General features: G+C 46.1%; 1 protein-coding gene and 16 non-coding genes across 19 annotated transcripts in view; 5 read left to right on the forward strand and 12 right to left on the reverse strand.

The window, feature by feature from the left end:
* Positions 1-20727, forward strand: part of LOC133550332 (SH2 domain-containing protein 3C-like) — a 108997-nt gene that overhangs the window by 51637 nt on the left and 36633 nt on the right. For all 3 annotated transcript variants that reach the window (XM_061896412.1, XM_061896413.1, XM_061896414.1), the window contains 3 exons: positions 4214-4611; positions 4693-4808; positions 4877-5048. In XM_061896412.1, coding sequence (XP_061752396.1) covers positions 4214-4611; positions 4693-4808; positions 4877-5048 — 686 coding nt within the window. The remainder of the gene's footprint in view (positions 1-4213; positions 4612-4692; positions 4809-4876; positions 5049-20727) is intronic.
* Positions 8891-8962, reverse strand: trnae-cuc (transfer RNA glutamic acid (anticodon CUC)). Its single transcript has one exon. It is a non-coding gene; the product is annotated as a tRNA-Glu (tRNA).
* trnae-cuc (transfer RNA glutamic acid (anticodon CUC)) lies at positions 9815-9886 on the reverse strand. The gene has a single exon. It is a non-coding gene; the product is annotated as a tRNA-Glu (tRNA).
* Positions 10770-10841, reverse strand: trnae-cuc (transfer RNA glutamic acid (anticodon CUC)). The gene has a single exon. It is a non-coding gene; the product is annotated as a tRNA-Glu (tRNA).
* On the reverse strand, positions 11481-11552 carry trnae-cuc (transfer RNA glutamic acid (anticodon CUC)). Its single transcript has one exon. It is a non-coding gene; the product is annotated as a tRNA-Glu (tRNA).
* On the reverse strand, positions 12496-12567 carry trnae-cuc (transfer RNA glutamic acid (anticodon CUC)). The gene has a single exon. It is a non-coding gene; the product is annotated as a tRNA-Glu (tRNA).
* Positions 12912-12984, forward strand: trnaa-agc (transfer RNA alanine (anticodon AGC)). The gene has a single exon. It is a non-coding gene; the product is annotated as a tRNA-Ala (tRNA).
* trnae-cuc (transfer RNA glutamic acid (anticodon CUC)) lies at positions 13207-13278 on the reverse strand. Its single transcript has one exon. It is a non-coding gene; the product is annotated as a tRNA-Glu (tRNA).
* On the reverse strand, positions 14154-14225 carry trnae-cuc (transfer RNA glutamic acid (anticodon CUC)). The gene has a single exon. It is a non-coding gene; the product is annotated as a tRNA-Glu (tRNA).
* Positions 14570-14642, forward strand: trnaa-agc (transfer RNA alanine (anticodon AGC)). Its single transcript has one exon. It is a non-coding gene; the product is annotated as a tRNA-Ala (tRNA).
* On the reverse strand, positions 15109-15180 carry trnae-cuc (transfer RNA glutamic acid (anticodon CUC)). Its single transcript has one exon. It is a non-coding gene; the product is annotated as a tRNA-Glu (tRNA).
* On the forward strand, positions 15523-15595 carry trnaa-agc (transfer RNA alanine (anticodon AGC)). Its single transcript has one exon. It is a non-coding gene; the product is annotated as a tRNA-Ala (tRNA).
* On the reverse strand, positions 16062-16133 carry trnae-cuc (transfer RNA glutamic acid (anticodon CUC)). The gene has a single exon. It is a non-coding gene; the product is annotated as a tRNA-Glu (tRNA).
* Positions 17033-17104, reverse strand: trnae-cuc (transfer RNA glutamic acid (anticodon CUC)). Its single transcript has one exon. It is a non-coding gene; the product is annotated as a tRNA-Glu (tRNA).
* Positions 17449-17521, forward strand: trnaa-agc (transfer RNA alanine (anticodon AGC)). Its single transcript has one exon. It is a non-coding gene; the product is annotated as a tRNA-Ala (tRNA).
* trnae-cuc (transfer RNA glutamic acid (anticodon CUC)) lies at positions 17988-18059 on the reverse strand. Its single transcript has one exon. It is a non-coding gene; the product is annotated as a tRNA-Glu (tRNA).
* On the reverse strand, positions 19639-19710 carry trnae-cuc (transfer RNA glutamic acid (anticodon CUC)). Its single transcript has one exon. It is a non-coding gene; the product is annotated as a tRNA-Glu (tRNA).

The raw sequence follows: 20727 nt of genomic DNA on the forward strand, positions 1-20727 counted from the left end.
CACAAACTCCTTCAGTAGGTTTGTGTATTTATTTAGGTGTTCATTTATAATGTTTGGACTCTCATTTTTCATTGTTTGTTGACATTATAGTTTTTTGTTGCTGATAACTGTGATGAGAGTTTAGATCATGAGTGTCAAACTCTGGCCCGCGGGCCAAATGTGGTCCGCCGTGTAATTTCATTTGGCCCTTGAGGCAATATCAAATTAACATTAGAGTTAGCCTGCCGCTGTAACACCACATTCACCGCTAATACTCATACTCGTCAACCCTCCCAATTTTCCCGGGAGACTCCCGAAGTGCAGTGCCCCTCCCGAATTTCTCCCGATTTCCACCCGGACAATAATATTGGGGGCGGGCCGTAAAAGCACTGCTTTTGGCGTTCTCTACATGTCGCCACGTCTGCTTTTCTTCCATAAAAACACCGTGCCGGCCCACTCACATAATATATGCGGCTCATACTTGACCAATTCATACTTGGTCAACAGCCATACAGGTCACACTGAGGGTGGCCGTTTAAACAAGGTTAACACTGTTACAAATATGCGCCACACTGTGAACCCACAGCAAACAAGAATGACAAACACATTTCGGGAGAAGATCCGCATCGTAACACAACATAAACACAACCGGACAAATACCCAGAACCCCTTGCATCACTAACTCTTGCGGGTTGCTACAATATACACCCCCGCTACCACCAAACCCCGCTGCCGAAAAAAGGCATTAAATTTGTGTTTTTATTTTATTTGATATGCCATTGATATTTTGTAATTATTATTATTTGAAACTGGATTTTGCATGTCACTATAAAGTTGCATAAGCCTTGCTTGGTCAATATTCAATGCAAAACTTGTTTGGGTCCCTATTAAAGGGTTAATTTGTTCAACCTCGGCCCGCGGCTTTGTTCAGTTTAAAATTTTGGCCCGCTCTGTATTTGAGTTTGACACCGCTGGTTTGGATCGTCTTGCATTCAAATCCCTTAAAGGTGATCTTCCAGACCCTTTTCTGTGTGCGGTGGTTTCGCCCTCTTGTGGTCAGCTCTGGTACTGCAATTTGTCACCGTCAGCTCTGTTGGCATCTTCGTCAGCCATGGCACTCGTTTATATTCATCTTTGGTTTCAACAAGTGTTCATGAGCAATGATCTATGACACAAAGTCCTCAGACTTTCATATGAGTGCCGTCTTATCACCATAAATGATTCCCGGGCGCGGCACCGCTGCTGCCCACTGCTCCCCTCACTTCCCAGGGGATGATCAAGGGGGATGGGTCAAATGCAGAGGACAAATTTCCCCACACCTAGTGTGTGTGTGACAATCATTGGTACTTTAACTTAACTTAACTTAGCGAAACCAAGACTTCCTTGTTGTCTTCTTTCTTCCAAAAACAAAATATCTTACTCTCATTTTTACAACGTAATTTCGATCACAATACTTTTTCTAACAATATATATATTTTTTTGATGTTTCGATAACGATTTGAAAATGTGTTTTAATTTCTCCCTTTAACTCCACTGTGCAAAGTGTCGTTCACTGCTACCTATAGGGAGTGAAATCACTGACAAAACTCCACAAACACACAAAAATGTTTCACACACTCAAAAAAGTGTTCCACAAACACACATTTATTTAAGTTCAAAACAGTTTTCTTTTGGCACAGATTTTTTCCGTCCATCTGTCTTCTAGTGGTTAGAGTGTCCGTCCTGAGATCCGGGGGTTGTGAGTTCAAACCAAAGACTACAAAAATGTGACCCATTACCTCCCTGCCTGGCACTCAGCATCAAGGGTTGAAATTGGGGGTTAAATCACCAAAAATGATTCCGGAGCGCGGCCACCCCTGCTGCTCACTGCTCTTATCACCTCCCGGCGGGTGATCAAGGGTGATGGGTCAAATGCAGAGAATAATTTCGCCACACCTAATGTGTGTGTGACAATCATTGGTACTTTAACTTTCTTCCACTGATCCGAAGTCGGGCTGCCGGGGTAGCAGCCTAAACAGAGCTTCAGAGGTCTTCCCGGGGGATCCCGGATCCCGAGTGGAGCAATTAAGTGATGTCCCTCGGTCAGAAGAGCCCACCTAACGTTTAAAAACAGTGGAAGACCTAAACGGTGAGCCAGGTGAAGCCCCTGCACCGAAGACAGGGTCTGTCAGAACCACATCGTATATATGGCATCATGGAGGCTCCTCATTGTCTCCTCGTCCTTTAAAGATATCTGGACCACTTTTTTGCTCAGCTTGTAGAACATGTTCAAAACATCGTATTGTATCGCTCGGCGACTTCACGGTGGAAGAGGGGTTAGTGCGTCTGCCTCACAATACGAAGGTCCTGCAGTCCTGGGTTCAAATCCAGGCTCGGGATCTTTCTGTGTGGAGTTTGCATGTTCTCCCCGTGAATGCGTGGGTTCCCTCCGGGTACTCCGGCTTCCTCCCACTTCCAAAGACATGCACCTGGGGATAGGTTGATTGGCAACACCAAATTGGCCCTAGTGTGTGAATGTGAGTGTGAATGTTGTCTGTCTATCTGTGTTGGCCCTGCGATGAGGTGGCGACTTGTTCAGGGTGTACCCCGCCTTCCGGCCAATTGTAGCTGAGATAGGCGCCAGCGCCCCCCGCGACCCCAAAAAAGGGAGTAAGCGGTAGAAAATGGATGGATGGGTATTGCTCGGCAATCCCGGACTGAAGCGCCTCCCATTCGCATTTTTAGAAGTTTGGTTACAGACTAGCCAAACGTATGCTCATTAAAGCCACTGAAGAGTTTTAAGGTGATGGTCTTGTAGAGGTTGGACTCTGGCTTGATGTACCAGTTGTCTGTGTGCCGGATCACTGTGAACCCAAGACCGCGGCTGTGAAGCTCTTCTACTAGCACTTTCATGTTGATCCAGTGGCTTCCGTCTACGGGGACCACCAGGATCTTTCAGCCGGAGTAGCACAGCGATCGCTAGAAGCGTCGACCGGGACATGTCCAAGGCAGGTTCTAGCACGATTGAGAGGAATATTGGCTAGACGGACTGGATAGACGGCTATCTTGACCTTTGTGTATTTCTGTCCATAGTATAGTGTATAATGTGGCCATTTGGTAGTTCTTTTACCGGAAACATTTCATAATGATTTATGATCCTTATGTCACAATTGGTCGCCACCGTCTTTCAATCAATCAATCAATGTTTATTTATATAGCCCCAAATCACAAATGTCTCAAAGGACTGCACAAATCATTACGACTACAACATCCTCGGAAGAACCCACAAAAGGGCAAGGAAAACTCACACCCAGTGGGCAGGGAGAATTCACATCCAGTGGGACGCCAGTGACAATGCTGACTATGAGAAACCTTGGAGAGGACCTCAGATGTGGGCAACCCCCCCCCCCCTCTAGGGGACCGAAAGCAATGGCTGTCGAGCGGGTCTAACATGATACTGTGAAAGTTCAATCCATAGTGGTTCCAACACAGCCGCGAGAGTTCAGTTCAAAGCGGATCCAAGACAGCATCGAGAGTCCCGTCCACAGGAGACCATCTCAAGCGTAGGCGGATCAGCAGCGTAGAGATGTCCCCAATCGATACAGGCGAGCGGTCCATCCTGGGTCCCGACGAGCGGTCCATCCTGGGTCTCGACTCTGGACAGCCAGTACTTCATCCATGGTCATCGGACCGGACCCCCTCCACAAGGGAGGGGGGGACATAGGAGAAAGAAAAGAAGCGGCAGATCAACTGGTCTAAAAAGGAGGTCTATTTAAAGGCTAGAGTATACAGATGAGTTTTAAGGTGAGACTTAAATGCTTCTACTGAGGTAGCATCTCGAACTGTTACCGGGAGGGCATTCCAGAGTACTGGAGCCCTTTAAGTAGTTCTTTAAGACATCTGTCATTTTGTTTAGTAGTTCCAATGTCAGCCGACATATTAACAGCTGTATGTATTGATTTGTGATCACTTAATAATTGTTTTAAAGAGAAGCTTCTGCAAAAAGGCTTCTGCTGGGTTGCATATGACATCACATCCGCTTTGAAAGGCAAACAAGCATGAGCCGAGCGATGTGTGTATATATGTGTGTGTATATATATATATGTATATATATATATATACATATATATATATACGCACAAACCCTGTTTCTATATGAGTTGGGAAATTGTTTTGGATGCAAAAATGATGATGACGGGCTTGTTTAGCTTGGTCGGGACTCCAGATATCCACCCATTGCCTTCTTTGTCCGCAGATCTGCCGTCCAGAAGCTCGACTCCTTCCCTCGCAGGAAGTGGGGGGCCAGTCGTTTCCTGCACGGCGCCCGCCAGCGCTCCAGCCCTGCGGCCGGAAGCGGAGCGGGACGGCGTGCAGCCGGATGCGGATGGCAGCTTTTACACAGAGCTATACCCGGGCCCGCAGAGCTTCGTGGAAAGGCTGAGTGCGGAGGAGCGCCCGCCGGTGGCGGAGGGCGTCCACTTCCCTCCCGTGGTGGAGACGGTGTCCTCCATCAGGCCCGCCGGGTACCGGTCGGCGCTGATGCCCGCAGAGAACAAGCCTCTGGAAGTGGGCATTCTGCAGAAGGTGAAGGCCATCTTAGCCCAGGTGGACCCGAAGACGGCGGCACGGCACATCACCAAGTGCGACTGCACGGTGCTGCCCGACCCCCGGCGCCATTATCTTCGACTTGAAAACCCAGCAGGGCATTGACGACTTTGCCTTTGCCCCTCGCAGTTGGCTCGGATACTGGAGGTGCGGCCGGAGGTGCAGAGGATGATGGGAGTCAGCTCTGGAGTGGAGCTGCTCACGCTGCCGCACGGCCAACGCCTCCGATTGGACCTGCTGGAGAGGCGAGTTGCCCCTGGACACGCCCACATTAGTCACATGATCAACGCCGCGTGTACACGTGTCCCTGCAGGCTGCACGTCATGGCCACCACGCTGGCCGTCAACCTGCTGGGCTGTACCGGCACAGCCGAGGAGCGGGCGGGCCTGCTGCACGGGATGATCCGGACGGCGGCCGAGCTCAAGAACAACATGGGCAACATGTTTGGCTTCGCCGCCGTCATGAGGGCGCTGGAGCTGCCGCAGGTGAGCCACACCTTTTTCCCTTTTCCTCATGGCAAAGATGCCTTGCAACGTCCTGCCCTCGGTTGGTCTTGTGACTGACATCGTTTGTTCCCGTGTCGCCATAAAAACGTCCTCACTTACGATATTGGAGCCATGCTGTCATCATTTCTTACATGCTTTTATTGTGTAGGAGTGTGCAATGTTGGAAAAGGTTTGATCAAGTGGAATGAGTCAAACAGAGAACGATTTAGATTTATTATTAATTATTCAAACTTTCATTTAATATTTATTTTGAATTGTTTAGTTTTGTTATTTATACTTTTTTGTTATTATTATTATTATTATTATTATATTTTAATAATTATAATATATTGTATGGTCTGTATGATCGGTGTCAGAGCTTGGTCCGCGTTGCCGGCAGTAAGTCGAACACATTTCCAGTGAGGGTTGGACTCCGCCAAGGCTGTCCTTTGTCACCGATTCTGTTCATAACTTTTATGGACAGAATTTCTAGGCGCAGTCAAGGCGTTGAGGGGTTCCGGTTTGGTGACCGCAGGATTAGGTCTCTGCTTTTTGCAGATGATGTGGTCCTGATGGCTTCATCTGGCCGGGATCTTCAGCTCTCACTGGATCGGTTCGCAGCCGAGTGTGAAGCGACCGGAATGAGAATCAGCACCTCCAAGTCCGAGTCCATGGTTCTCGCCCGGAAAAGGGTGGAGTGCCATCTCCGGGTTGGGGAGGAGACCCTGCCCCAAGTGGAGGAGTTCAAGTACCTAGGAGTCTTGTTCACAAGTGGGGGAAGAGTGGATTGTGAGATCGACAGGCGGATCGGTGCGGCATCTTCAGTAATGCGGACGTTGTAACGATCCGTTGTGGTAAAGAAGGAGCTGAGCCGGAAGGCAAAGCTCTCAATTTACCGGTCGATCTACGTTCCCATCCTCACCTATGGTCATGAGCTTTGGGTCATGTCCGAAAGGATAAGATCACGGGTACAAGCGGCCGAAATGAGTTTCCTCCGCCGTGTGGCGGGTCTCTCCCTTAGAGATAGGGTGAGAAGCTCTGCCATCCGGGAGGAACTCAAAGTAAAGCCGCTGCTCCTCCACATCTAGAGGAGCCAGATGAGGTGGTTCGGGCATCTGGTCAGGATGCCACCCGAACGACTCCCGAGGGAGGTGTTTAGGGCACGTCCAACCGGTAGGAGGCCACGGGGAAGACCCAGGACACGTTGGGAAGACTATGTCTCTCGGCTGGCACTGGGAACGCCACGGGATCCCCCGGGAAGAGCTAGACGAAGTGGCTGGGGAGAGGGAAGTCTGGGCTTCCCTGCTTAGGCTGCTACCCCCGCGACCCGACCTCGGATTAGCGGAAGAAGATGGATGGATGGATGGAATTATAATATAAGACATCTTGGGTGTTATAGTTCGGTTGGTAGAGCAGCCGTGCCAGCAACTTGAGGGTTCCAGGTACGATTCCCGCTTCCGCCGTCCTCCTCACCGCCGTTGTGTCCTTGGGCAAGACACTTTACCAACCTGCTCCCACTGCCACCCACACTGGTTTAAATGTAACTTAAATATTGGGTTTCACTATGTAAAAGCGCTTTGAGTCACTACAGAAAAAGCGCTATACAAATATAATTTACTTCATGATTCACGTCTTTATCATCTATTGTTGTGTATCATTTTATTTTAATATTTTATGTATCAATTTTTTGATTATCAACCATCTGGAATAGAGCAATGCTGTCTTTAAGTTGAAGTGGAAGGGTAATTGGTTCTTAATGACACCTAGTCGCCACAATAATTTAATTTGGTAAGTTAGCATCCACTAAAGGTTGCAAGCAGCCTTTTTAAGTTCACACTATGTAGCTGAGATAGGCTCCAGCAACCCCGTGACCCCGAACGGGACAAGCAGTAGAAAATGGATGCATGGATGAAGCAAATGGAATGATGCGGACACATTTGTTACTGGATAGGTTCCGCCTGGTGTAAGGGATATGCAACTATAAATACTGAATACATGTTCATATTGAGAGCTTCACGGTGGAAGAGGGGTTAGTGCATCTGTCTCACAACACCAAGGTCCTGAGTAGTCAGGGTTCAATCCCGAGCTCGGGATCTTTCTGTGTGGAGTTTGCATGTTCTTCCCGTGAATGCGTGGGTTCCCTCCGGGTACTCCGGCTTCCTCTCACTTCCAAAGACATGCACCTGGGGATAGGTTGATTGGCAACACTAAATTGGCCCTAGTGTGTGAATTTGAGTGTGAGTGTTGTTTGTCTACTTGTGTTGGCCCTCTGATGAGGTGGGGACTTGTCCACGGTGTACACCGCCTTCCGCCCGATTGTAGCTGAGATAGGCACCAACGCCCCCCGCAACCCCAAAGGGAATAGCCGGTAAAAATGGATGGATGTTTATATTGACAAAAATGCTCTTTTGTTGTTCAATTGTCATTACGCATGGCTAGCTCGTGTGCTATTGTGTGCTTAGCTGTTGTGTAGCTGCTAGCTCTTAGTAGCCTATGGCCAAGCATGTTTTTGTGTTTTGTAAATGACTTTAGTAAAATACAAGAAATTGTATTTATTGGAGTACATTTAGATGTTAACTGCCCGTTCAGCTTTGTAGAAGTAAACATGCTGCAGGACTGCTTTTATAGCACATGATATCACACACAAGTAAACAAGTTGCGCGACTGGTTGTATCGCACATGATATTGCACACAAGTAAACACGCTGCAGGACTGCTTGTATCGCACATGATATCACACACAAGTAAACAAGTAGACAAAACTAGCGAAAGGAAAGAAGAATATATTCAGTTTATAACAGAATACATTTACATATGTATAAAAAAATGTTTTCTCTTGAATTATTTTTTCAATGAGTGAAGTAACGCTTAGAACAAAACACAATATAGAATGTGAGACATAACAGGATAATGCATACATTTCTCATGTGTTTGCAAAACACTTACAAAAATGTGGGACCCCAAAATTTTACTGTGGGACCCCGTTTTTATGATTTGATGGGGTCCCAGGGAGTCCCGTTTTGAAAATTCCTAGCGCCAACACTGTGTAGGATGCCGAAAAAGGGACTGAAATAGTCTAAAGTCTGGAGTTCAGCCGATTGACTGACGTTTGTGCTATTGTGTCTGATAGCAGCTAGCTTAGCTTATCTCCCTGGTGGTCTAGTGGTTAGGTTTGGTCCCTCATATTGCCGTGTTCTGGGTCCGATTCCTGTTCAGGGAAAACAGCATTTTGGCAACAGGGAGTCTTTACAGGGGAATTAGCTCAAATGGTAGAGCGCTTGCTTAGCATGTGAGAGGTAGCGGGATCGATACCCGAATTCTCCAGGGAATCTTTTTCGGAGGGCAATAAAAAAGGACTTTAGTATATGAGAAAGTTAGCTCAAATGGTAGCATGCTAGTTTAACACGTGAGAGTTAGAGATGGATGGCTGAATTCTTCAGTCTGGTCTCTGGACTGTCTATGAAGTGTCATGTAATACTGAACATCTGTTATTTATCTATTTGTAATATCATAGTTGTTAGCTACATAATGATAGCAGCTAGCAGTCCAAAACGCTTTACAGAGGAATTAGCTTGAATGGAAGCATGCTAGTTTGCATGTGAAGAGGGTAGCGGTATGGATGATTTTCTTGGAGGTGTATTACACCACAATCCCTGTGCCAACCCACCCTTACAGGGGAATTAGCTCAAAAGGTAGCATGCTAGCTTAACTTGGTAGCAAGATTGACAACTGAAAACACATTCCGGGACTGTTTTGTCAAACTAAAAGGTCAGCTATGTTTTTAGGAACTCCTAAGTTCCTCACATTATTCACCACTCCAGATATAGTTGCTAAAATGCTAAGTTCCCTGACCGGGAATCGAACCCGGGCCGCGGCGGTGAGAGCGCCGAATCCTAACCACTAGACCACCAGGGACTTGAGGACAGTTTGTTTGAGGCTCACACTTTGAATGTGACAGTCACAGTCCAGAGACCAGACTGAAGACTTCAGCCATCGATCTCGCTAACTCTCACATGTTTAGATAGCATGCTAACATTTACGCTAAATCCCGCTTAAGTCATCAATCATATCACATGTCATCCTTCATGTGAGAGGAAGAAGTTGCTCATACAGACATCCATCCAGTCCCTGGTGGTCTAGTGTTGAGAATTCTTCCCTCATATTGCTGTGTTCTGGGTCTGATTCCCGTCCAGGGAAGATAGCATTTTGGCAACGCATAACCTTTACAGGGGAATTAGCTCAAGTGGTAGAGCGCTCGCTTAGCATGTGAGAGGTAGCGGGACCGATGCCCGCATTCTCCACTGAAAGTTTTTAGGAGTTTGAGAGCCGACCCCATGTGTGCAGTCGTCCATCTTGTGGGACACGTGTGGACGTCAGTAAAGTCTGTATGACGGGCGTGGCCTTCAGGATACACACACTGTAGTATTACTTAAAAGTACTGCAGTAACACTCTTACTAAAATATAAGACATTGACAAAACTACTGAAATAGTTCGAAGTCTGGACTTTTGCCGATTGACTGACGTTTGTGTGATTGTGTCTGATAGCAGCTAGCTTAGCTTGTCTTACAGGGGAATTAGCTGAAATGGTAGAGCGCCCTTAAGGGGACGGGCGATATGCGCATTAGTATAGTTAGGAGGAGATGCCTCATCTAGCGCAAAAAATTGTTTGGTTTAAACCAGGTTTCGCTGAGGTCAGCCATGTTTTTTTGGAACTCTTAAGTACCTCACATTATTCACCACTCAGACATAGTTGCTAAAATGCTAAGTTCCCTGACCGGGAATCGAACCCGGGCCGCAGCGGTGAGAGCGCCGAATCCTAACCACTAGACCACCATGGACTTGAAAATAGATTATATGAGGCTCACGCTTCGAGTGTGACAGTCACCTGTTAAATGACACTTCTTAGACAGTCCAGAGACCAGACTGAAGACATCCATCTCGCTAACTCTAACATTTTAAGCTAGCATGCTAACATTTAAGTTAATTTTAGCTACAGTAAAGTCATCAATCATGATATCAGATTGTTTCTTTCATGTACGACTCCACCTCTGAGAGGAAGAAGTTGCTCATACAGATATCCATCAAGTCCCTGGTGGTCTAGTGGTTGGGATTGGTCCCTCTTTTTGCTGTGTTCTGGGTCCGATTCCTGTTCAGGGAAAATAGGGAACAGGTTACCTTCACAGGGGAATTTGCTCAGATGGTAGAGCGCTCGCTTAGCATGTGAGAGGTAGCGGGATTGACGCCCGCATTCTCCAGTGAAAGTTTTTAAGAGTTTGAGAGCCGACCCCATGTGTGCAGTCGTCCATCTTGTGGGACACTTGTGGACGTCAGTAAAGTCTGTATGACGGGCGTGGCCTTCAGGATACACACACTGTAGTATTACTTAAAACTACTGCAGTAACACTCTTACTAAAATATAAGACATTGACAAAACTACTGAAATAGTTCGAAGTCTGGACTTTTGCCGATTGACTGACGTTTGTGTGATTGTGTCTGATAGCAGCTAGCTTAGCTTGTCTTACAGGGGAATTAGCTGAAATGGTAGAGCGCTCTTAAGGGGACGGGCGATATGCGCATTAGTATAGTTAGGAGGAGATGCCTCATCTAGCGCAAAAAATTGTTTGGTTTAAACCAGGTTTCGCTGAGGTCAGCCATGTTTTTTTGGAACTCTTAAGTTCCTCACATTATTTACCACTCAGACATAGTTGCTAAAATGCTGAGTTCCCTGACCGGGAATCGAACCGGGGCCGCGGCGGTGAGAGCGCCGAATCCTAACCACTAGACCACCAGGGACTTGATAATAGATTATATGAGGCTCACGCTTCGAGTGTGACAGTCACCTGTTATATGACACTTCTTAGACAGTCCAGAGACCAGACTGAAGACATCCATCTCGCTAACTCTAACATGTTAAGCTAGCATGCTAACATTTAAGTTAATTTTAGCTACAGTAAAGTCATCAATCATGATATCAGATTGTTTCTTTCATGTACGACTCCACCTCTGAGAGGAAGAAGTTGCTCATACAGATATCCATCAAGTCCCTGGTGGTCTAGTGGTTGGGATTGGTCCCTCTTTTTGCTGTGTTCTGGGTCCGATTCCTGTTCAGGGAAAATAGGGAACAGGTTACCTTCAAAGGGGAATTAGCTCAGATGGTAGAGCGCTCGCTTAGCATGTGAGAGGTAGCGGGATTGATGCCCGCATTCTCCAGTTAAACATTTTCAACTGGGAATAAAAAAAGGAGATTATCAAATGAGAAAGTTAGCTCAAATGGTAGCATGCTAGGTAGCAAGATTGACAACTGTGTTCTGCACATGAAAACACATTTTTACAATGTTGTTGTTGTCAGAATACAACGTCAGCCATGTTTTTTAGGGACTCTGAAGTTCTCACATTATTCACCACTCCAGACATAGTTGCTAAAATGCCAAGTTCCCTGACCGGGAATCGAACCCGGGCCGCGGCGGTGAGAACGCCAAATCCTAACCACTAGACCACCAGGGACTTGTTGTTATTATATATGAGGCTCACCCTTTGAGTGTGACAATCACCTGTTATATGACACTTCTTAGACAGTCCAGAGACCAGACTGAAGACTTCAGCCATCGATCTCGCTAACTTTCACATGTTTAGATAGCATGCTAACCCTCCATCCATCCATCCATTTCCTACCGCTTATTCCCTTTCGGGGTCGCGGGGGGCGCTGGCGCAACATTTACGCTAAATCCCGCTTAAGTCATCAATCTTATCACATGTCATCCTTCATGTGAGAGGAAGAAGTTGCTCATACAGACATCCATCCAGTCCCTGGTGGTCTAGTGTTGAGAATTCTTCCCTCATATTGCTGTGTTCTGGGTCTGATTCCCGTCCAGGGAAGATAGCATTTTGGCAACGCATAACCTTTACAGGGGAATTAGCTCAAGTGGTAGAGCGCTCGCTTAGCATGTGAGAGGTAGCGGGACCGATGCCCGCATTCTCCACTGAAAGTTTTTAAGAGTTTGAGAGCCGACCCCATGTGTGCAGTCGTCCATCTTGTGGGACACGTGTGGACGTCAATAAAGTCTGTATGACGGGCGTGGCCTTCAGGATACACACACTGTAGTATTACTTAAAAGTACTGCAGTAACACTCTTACTAAAATATAAGACATTGACAAAACTACTGAAATAGTCCAAAGTCTGGACTTTTGCCGATTGACTGACGTTTGTGTGATTGTGTCTGATAGCAGCTAGCTTAGCTTGTCTTACAGGGGAATTAGCTGAAATGGTAGAGCGCTCTTAAGGGGACGGGCGATATGCGCATTAGTATAGTTAGGAGGAGATGCCTCATCTAGCGCAAAAAAATTGTTTGGTTTAAACCAGGTTTCGCTGAGGTCAGCCATGTTTTTTTGGAACTCTTAAGTTCCTCACATTATTCACCACTCAGACATAGTTGCTAAAATGCTAAGTTCCCTAACCGGGAATCGAACCCGGGCCGCGGCGGTGAGAGCGCCGAATCCTAACCACTAGACCACCAGGGACTTGATAATAAATTATATGAGGCTCACGCTTCGGGTGTGACAGTCACCTGTTATATGACACTTCTTAGACAGTCCAGAGACCAGACTGAAGACGTCCATCCCGCTAACTCTAACATGTTAAGCTAGCATGCTAACATTTAAGTTAATTTTAGCTACAGTAAAGTCATCAATCATGATATCAGATTGTTTCTTTCATGTACGACTCCACCTCTGAGAGGAAGAAGTTGCTCATACAGATATCCATCAAGTCCCTGGTGGTCTAGTGGTTGGGATTGGTCCCTCTTTTTGCTGTGTTCTGGGTCCGATTCCTGTTCAGGGAAAATAGGGAACAGATTACCTTCACAGGGGAATTAGCTCAGTTGGTAGAGCGCTCGCTTAGCATGTGAGAGGTAGCGGGATTGATGCCCGCATTCTCCAGTTAAACATTTTCAACTGGGAATAAAAAAAGGAGATTATCATATGAGAAAGTTAGCTCAAATGGTAGCATGCTAGGTAGCAAGATTGACAACTGTGTTCTGCACATGAAAACACATTTTTACAATGTTGTTGTTGTCAAACTACAAGGTCAGCCATGTTTTTTAGGGACTCTGAAGTTCTCACATTATTCACCACTCCAGACATAGTTGCTAAAATGCCAAGTTCCCTGACCGGGAATCGAACCCGGGCCGCGGCGGTGAGAGCGCCGAATCCTAACCACTAGACCACCAGGGACTTGTTGTTATCATATATGAGGCACACCATTTGAGTGCGACAGTCACCTGTTATATGACACTTCTTAGACAGTCCAGAGACCAGACCGAAGACTTCAGCCATCGATCTCGCTAACTCTCACATGTTTAGATAGCATGCTAACATTTACGCTAAATCCTGCTTAAGTCATCAATCATATCACATGTCATCATTCATGTGAGAGGAAGAAGTTGCTCATACAGACATCCATCCAGTCCCTGGTGGTCTAGTGTTGAGAATTCTTCCCTCATATTGCTGTGTTCTGGGTCTGATTCCCGTCCAGGGAAGATAGCATTTTGGCAACGCATAACCTTTACAGGGGAATTAGCTCAAGTGGTAGAGCGCTCGCTTAGCATGTGAGAGGTAGAGGGATCGATGCCTGCATTCTCCACTGAAAGTTTTTAAGAGTTTGAGAGCCGACCCCATGTGTGCAGTCGTCCATCTTGTGGGACACGTGTGGACGTCAGTAAAGTCTGTATGACGGGCGTGGCCTTCAGGATACACACACTGTAGTATTACTTAAAAGTACTGCAGTAACACCCTTACTAAAATATAAGACATTGACAAAACTACTGAAATAGTTCGAAGTCTGGACTTTTGCCGATTGACTGACGTTTGTGTGATTGTGTCTGATAGCAGCTAGCTTAGCTTGTCTTACAGGGGAATTAGCTGAAATGGTAGAGCGCTCTTAAGGGGACGGGCGATATGCGCATTAGTATAGTTAGGAGGAGATGCCTCATCTAGCGCAAAAAATTGTTTGGTTTAAACCAGGTTTCGCTGAGGTCAGCCATGTTTTTTTGGAACTCTTAAGTTCCTCACATTATTTACCACTCAGACATAGTTGCTAAAATGCTAAGTTCCCTGACCGGGAATCGAACCCTGGCCGCGGCGGTGAGAGCGCCGAATCCTAACCACTAGACCACCAGGGACTTGATAATAGATTATATGAGGCTCACGCTTCGAGTGTGACAGTCACCTGTTATATGACACTTCTTAGACAGTCCAGAGACCAGACTGAAGACATCCATCTCGCTAACTCTAACATGTTAAGCTAGCATGCTAACATTTAAGTTAATTTTAGCTACAGTAAAGTCATCAATCATGATATCAGATTGTTTCTTTCATGTACGACTCCACCTCTGAGAGGAAGAAGTTGCTCATACAGATATCCATCAAGTCCCTGGTGGTCTAGTGGTTGGGATTGGTCCCTCTTTTTGCTGTGTTCTGGGTCCGATTCCTGTTCAGGGAAAATAGGGAACAGGTTACCTTCACAGGGGAATTAGCTCAGATGGTAGAGCGCTCGCTTAGCATGTGAGAGGTAGCGGGATCGATGCCCGCATTCTCCACTGAAAGTTTTTAAGAGTTTGAGAGCCGTCCCCATGTGTGCAGTCGTCCATCTTGTGGGACACGTGTGGACGTCAGTAAAGTCTGTATGACGGGCGTGGCCTTCAGGATACACACACTGTAGTATTACTTAAAACTACTGCAGTAACACTCTTACTAAAATATAAGACATTGACAAAACTACTGAAATAGTTCGAAGTCTGGACTTTTGCCGATTGACTGACGTTTGTGTGATTGTGTCTGATAGCAGCTAGCTTAGCTTGTCTTACAGGGGAATTAGCTGAAATGGTAGAGCGCTCTTAAGGGGACGGGCGATATGCGCATTAGTATAGTTAGGAGGAGATGCCTCATCTAGCGCAAAAAATTGTTTGGTTTAAACCAGGTTTCGCTGAGGTCAGCCATGTTTTTTTGGAACTCTTAAGTTCCTCACATTATTTACCACTCAGACATAGTTGCTAAAATGCAAAGTTCCCTGACCGGGAATCGAACCCGGGCCGCGGCGGTGAGAGCGCCGAATCCTATCCACTAGACCACCAGGGACTTGATAATAGATTATATGAGGCTCACGCTTCGAGTGTGACAGTCACCTGTTATGACACTTCTTAGACAGTCCAGAGACCAGACTGAAGACATCCATCTCGCTAACTCTAACATGTTAAGCTAGCATGCTAACATTTAAGTTAATTTTAGCTACAGTAAAGTCATCAATCATGATATCAGATTGTTTCTTTCATGTACGACTCCACCTCTGAGAGGAAGAAGTTGCTCATACAGATATCCATCAAGTCCCTGGAGGTCTAGTGGTTGGGATTGGTCCCTCTTTTTGCTGTGTTCTGGGTCCGATTGCTGTTCAGGGAAAATAGGGAACAGGTTACCTTCGCAGGGGAATTAGCTCAGATGGTAGAGCGCTCGCTTAGCATGTGAGAGGTAGCGGGATCGATACCCGCATTCTCCACTGAAAGTTTTTAAGAGTTTGAGAGCCGACCCCATGTGTGCAGTCGTCCATCTTGTGGGACACGTGTGGACGTCAGTAAAGTCTAAATGACGGGCGTGGCCTTCAGGATACACACACTGTAGTATTACTTAAAAGTACTGCAGTAACACTCTTACTAAAATATAAGACATTGACAAAACTACTGAAATAGTTCGAAGTCTGGACTTTTGCTGATTGACTGACGTTTGTGTGATTGTGTCTGATAGCAGCTAGCTTAGCTTGTCTTACAGGGGAATTAGCTCAAATGGTAGAGCGCTCTTAAGGGGACGGGCGATATGCGCATTAGTATAGTTAGGAGGAGATGCCTCATCTAGCGCAAAAAATTGTTTGGTTTAAACCAGGTTTCGCTGAGGTCAGCCATGTTTTTTTGGAACTCTTAAGTTCCTCACATTATTTACCACTCAGACATAGTTGCTAAAATGCTAAGTTCCCTGACCGGGAATCGAACCCGGGCCGCGGCGGTGAGAGCTCCGAATCCTAACCACTAGACCACCAGGGACTTGATAATAGATTATATGAGGCTCACGCTTCGAGTGTGACAGTCACCTGTTATATGACACTTCTTAGACAGTCCAGAGACCAGACTGAAGACATCCATCTCGCTAACTCTAACATGTTAAGCTAGCATGCTAACATTTAAGTTAATTTTAGCTACAGTAAAGTCATCAATCATGATATCAGATTGTTTCTTTCATGTACGACTCCACCTCTGAGAGGAAGAAGTTGCTCATACAGATATCCATCAAGTCCCTGGTGGTCTAGTGGTTGGGATTGGTCCCTCTTTTTGCTGTGTTCTGGGTCCGATTCCTGTTCAGGGAAAATAGGGAACAGGTTACCTTCACAGGGGAATTAGCTCAGATGGTAGAGCGCTCGCTTAGCATGTGAGAGGTAGCGGGATCGATGCCCGCATTCTCGACTGAAAGTTTTTAAGAGTTTGAGAGCCGACCCCATGTGTGCAGTCGTCCATCTTGTGGGACACGTGTGGACGTCAGTAAAGTCTGTATGACGAGGACAGCTGGAAGTGGGCGTTGCCTTCAGGATACACACACTGTAGTATTACTTAAAAGTACTGCAGTAACACTCTTACTAAAATATAAGACATTGACAAAACTACTGAAATAGTTTGAAGTCTGGACTTTTGCCGATTGACTGACGTTTGTGTGATTGTGTCTGATAGCAGCTAGCTTAGCTTGTCTTACAGGGGAATTAGCTCAAATGGTAGAGCGCTCTTAAGGGGACGGGCGATATGCGCATTAGTATAGTTAGGAGGAGATGCCTCATCTAGCGCATACAATTGTTTGGTTTAAACCAGGTTTCGCTGAGGTCAGCCATGTTTTTTTGGAACTCTTAAGTTCCTCACATTATTTACCACTCAGACATAGTTGCTAAAATGCTAAGTTCCCTGACCGGGAATCGAACCCGGGCCGCGGCGGTGAGAGCGCCGAATCCTAACCACTAGACCACCAGGGACTTGATAATAGATTATATGAGGCTCACGCTTCGAGTGTGACAGTCACCTGTTATATGACACTTCTTAGACAGTCCAGAGACCAGACTGAAGACGTCCATCTCGCTAACTCTAACATGTTAAGCTAGCATGCTAACATTTAAGTTAATTTTAGCTACAGTAAAGTCATCAATCATGATATCAGATTGTTTCTTTCATGTACGACTCCACCTCTGAGAGGAAGAAGTTGCTCATACAGATATCCATCAAGTCCCTGGTGGTCTAGTGGTTGGGATTGATCCCTCTTTTTGCTGTGTTCTGGGTCCGATTCCTGTTCAGGGAAAATAGGGAACAGTTTACCTTCACAGGGGAATTAGCTCAGATGGTAGAGCGCTCGCTTAGCATGTGAGAGGTAGCGGGATCGATGCCCGCATTCTCCACTGAAAGTTTTTAAGAGTTTGAGAGCCGACCCCATGTGTGCAGTCGTCCATCTTGTGGGACACTTGTGGACGTCAGTAAAGTCTGTATGACGGGCGTGGCCTTCAGGATACACACACTGTAGTATTACTTAAAACTACTGCAGTAACACTCTTACTAAAATATAAGACATTGACAAAACTACTGAAATAGTTCGAAGTCTGGACTTTTGCCGATTGACTGACGTTTGTGTGATTGTGTCTGATAGCAGCTAGCTTAGCTTGTCTTACAGGGGAATTAGCTCAAATGGTAGAGCGCTCTTAAGGGGACGGGCGATATGCGCATTAGTATAGTTAGGAGGAGATGCCTCATCTAGCGCATACAATTGTTTGGTTTAAACCAGGTTTCGCTGAGGTCAGCCATGTTTTTTTGGAACTCTTAAGTTCCTCACATTATTTACCACTCAGACATAGTTGCTAAAATGCTAAGTTCCCTGACCGGGAATCGAACCCGGGCCGCGGCGGTGAGAGCGCCGAATCCTAACCACTAGACCACCAGGGACTTGATAATAGATTATATGAGGCTCACGCTTCGAGTGTGACAGTCACCTGTTATATGACACTTCTTAGACAGTCCAGAGACCAGACTGAAGACATCCATCTCGCTAACTCTAACATGTTTAGCTAGCATGCTAACATTTAAGTTAATTTTAGCTACAGTAAAGTCATCAATCATGATATCAGATTGTTTCTTTCATGTACGACTCCACCTCTGAGAGGAAGATGTTGCTCATACAGATATCCATCAAGTCCCTGGTGGTCTAGTGGTTGGGATTGGTCCCTCTTTTTGCTGTGTTCTGGGTCCGATTCCTGTTCAGGGAAAATAGGGAACAGGTTACCTTCACAGGGGAATTTGCTCAGATGGTAGAGCGCTCGCTTAGCATGTGAGAGGTAGCGGGATTGATGCCCGCATTCTCCAGTTAAACATTTTCAACTGGGAATAAAAAAAGGAGATTATCATATGAGAAAGTTAGCTCAAATGGTAGCATGCTAGGTAGCAAGATTGACAACTGTATTCTGCACATGAAAACACATTTTTACAATGTTGTTGTTGTCAAACTACAAGGTCAGCCATGTTTTTTAGGGACTCTGAAGTTCTCATATTATTCACCACTCCAGACATAGTTGCTAAAATGCCAAGTTCCCTGACCGGGAATCGAACCCGGGCCGGTGAGAGCGCCGAATCCTAACCACTAGACCACCAGGGACTTGTTATCATATATGAGGCACACCATTTGAGTGCGACAGTCACCTGTTATATGACACTTCTTAGACAGTCCAGAGACCAGACCGAAGACTTCAGCCATCGATCTCGCTAACTCTCACATGTTTAGATAGCATGCTAACATTTACGCTAAATCCCGCTTAAGTCATCAATCATATCACATGTCATCCTTCATGTGAGAGGAAGAAGTTGCTCATACAGACATCCATCCAGTCCCTGGTGGTCTAGTGTTGAGAATTCTTCCCTCATATTGCTGTGTTCTGGGTCTGATTCCCGTCCAGGGAAGATAGCATTTTGGCAACGCATAACCTTTACAGGGGAATTAGCTCAAGTGGTAGAGCGCTCGCTTAGCATGTGAGAGGTAGTGGGATCGATGCCCGCATTCTCCACTGAAAGTTTTTAAGAGTTTGAGAGCCGACCCCATGTGTGCAGTCGTCCATCTTGTGGGACACGTGTGGACGTCAGTAAAGTCTGTATGACGGGCGTGGCCTTCAGGATACACACACTGTAGTATTACTTAAAAGTACTGCAGTAACACCCTTACTAAAATATAAGACATTGACAAAACTACTGAAATAGTCCGAAGTCTGGACTTTTGCCGATTGACTGACGTTTGTGTGATTGTGTCTGATAGCAGCTAGCTTAGCTTGTCTTACAGGGGAATTAGCTGAAATGGTAGAGCGCTCTTAAGGGGACGGGCGATATGCGCATTAGTATAGTTAGGAGGAGATGCCTCATCTAGCGCAAAAAAATTGTTTGGTTTAAACCAGGTTTCGCTGAGGTCAGCCATGTTTTTTTGGAACTCTTAAGTTCCTCACATTATTCACCACTCAGACATAGTTGCTAAAATGCTAAGTTCCCTGACCGGGAATCAAACCCGGGCCGCGGCGGTGAGAGCGCCGAATCCTAACCACTAGACCACCAGGGACTTGATAATAGATTATATGAGGCTCACGCTTCGAGTGTGACAGTCACCTGTTATATGACACTTCTTAGACAGTCCAGAGACCAGACTGAAGACATCCATCTCGCTAACTCTAACATGTTAAGCTAGCATGCTAACATTTAAGTTAATTTTAGCTACAGTAAAGTCATCAATCATGATATCAGATTGTTTCTTTCATGTACGACTCCACCTCTGAGAGGAAGAAGTTGCTCATACAGATATCCATCAAGTCCCTGGTGGTCTAGTGGTTGGGATTGGTCCCTCTTTTTGCTGTGTTCTGGGTCCGATTCCTGTTCAGGGAAAATAGGGAACAGGTTACCTTCACAGGGGAATTAGCTCAGATGGTAGAGCGCTCGCTTAGCATGTGAGAGGTAGCGGGATCGATGCCCGCATTCTCGACTGAAAGTTTTTAAGAGTTTGAGAGCCGACCCCATGTGTGCAGTCGTCCATCTTGTGGGACACGTGTGGACGTCAGTAAAGTCTGTATGACGAGGACAGCTGGAAGTGGGCGTTGCCTTCAGGATACACACACTGTAGTATTACTTAAAAGTACTGCAGTAACACTCTTACTAAAATATAAGACATTGACAAAACTACTGAAATAGTTTGAAGTCTGGACTTTTGCCGATTGACTGACGTTTGTGTGATTGTGTCTGATAGCAGCTAGCTTAGCTTGTCTTACAGGGGAATTAGCTCAAATGGTAGAGCGCTCTTAAGGGGACGGGCGATATGTGCATTAGTATAGTTAGGAGGAGATGCCTCATCTAGCGCAAAAAAATTATTTGGTTTAAACCAGGTTTCGCTGAGGTCAGCCATGTTTTTTTGGAACTCTTAAGTTCCTCACATTATTCACCACTCAGACATAGTTGCTAAAATGCTAAGTTCCCTGAACGGGAATCGAACGCGGGCCGCGGCGGTGAGAGCGCCGAATCCTAACCACTAGACCACCAGGGACACGATAATAGATTGTATGAGGCTCACGCTTCGAGTGTGACAGTC

Source organism: Nerophis ophidion, linkage group LG01, assembly GCF_033978795.1.
Source record: "Nerophis ophidion isolate RoL-2023_Sa linkage group LG01, RoL_Noph_v1.0, whole genome shotgun sequence".
NCBI lineage: Eukaryota > Metazoa > Chordata > Actinopteri > Syngnathiformes > Syngnathidae > Nerophis > Nerophis ophidion.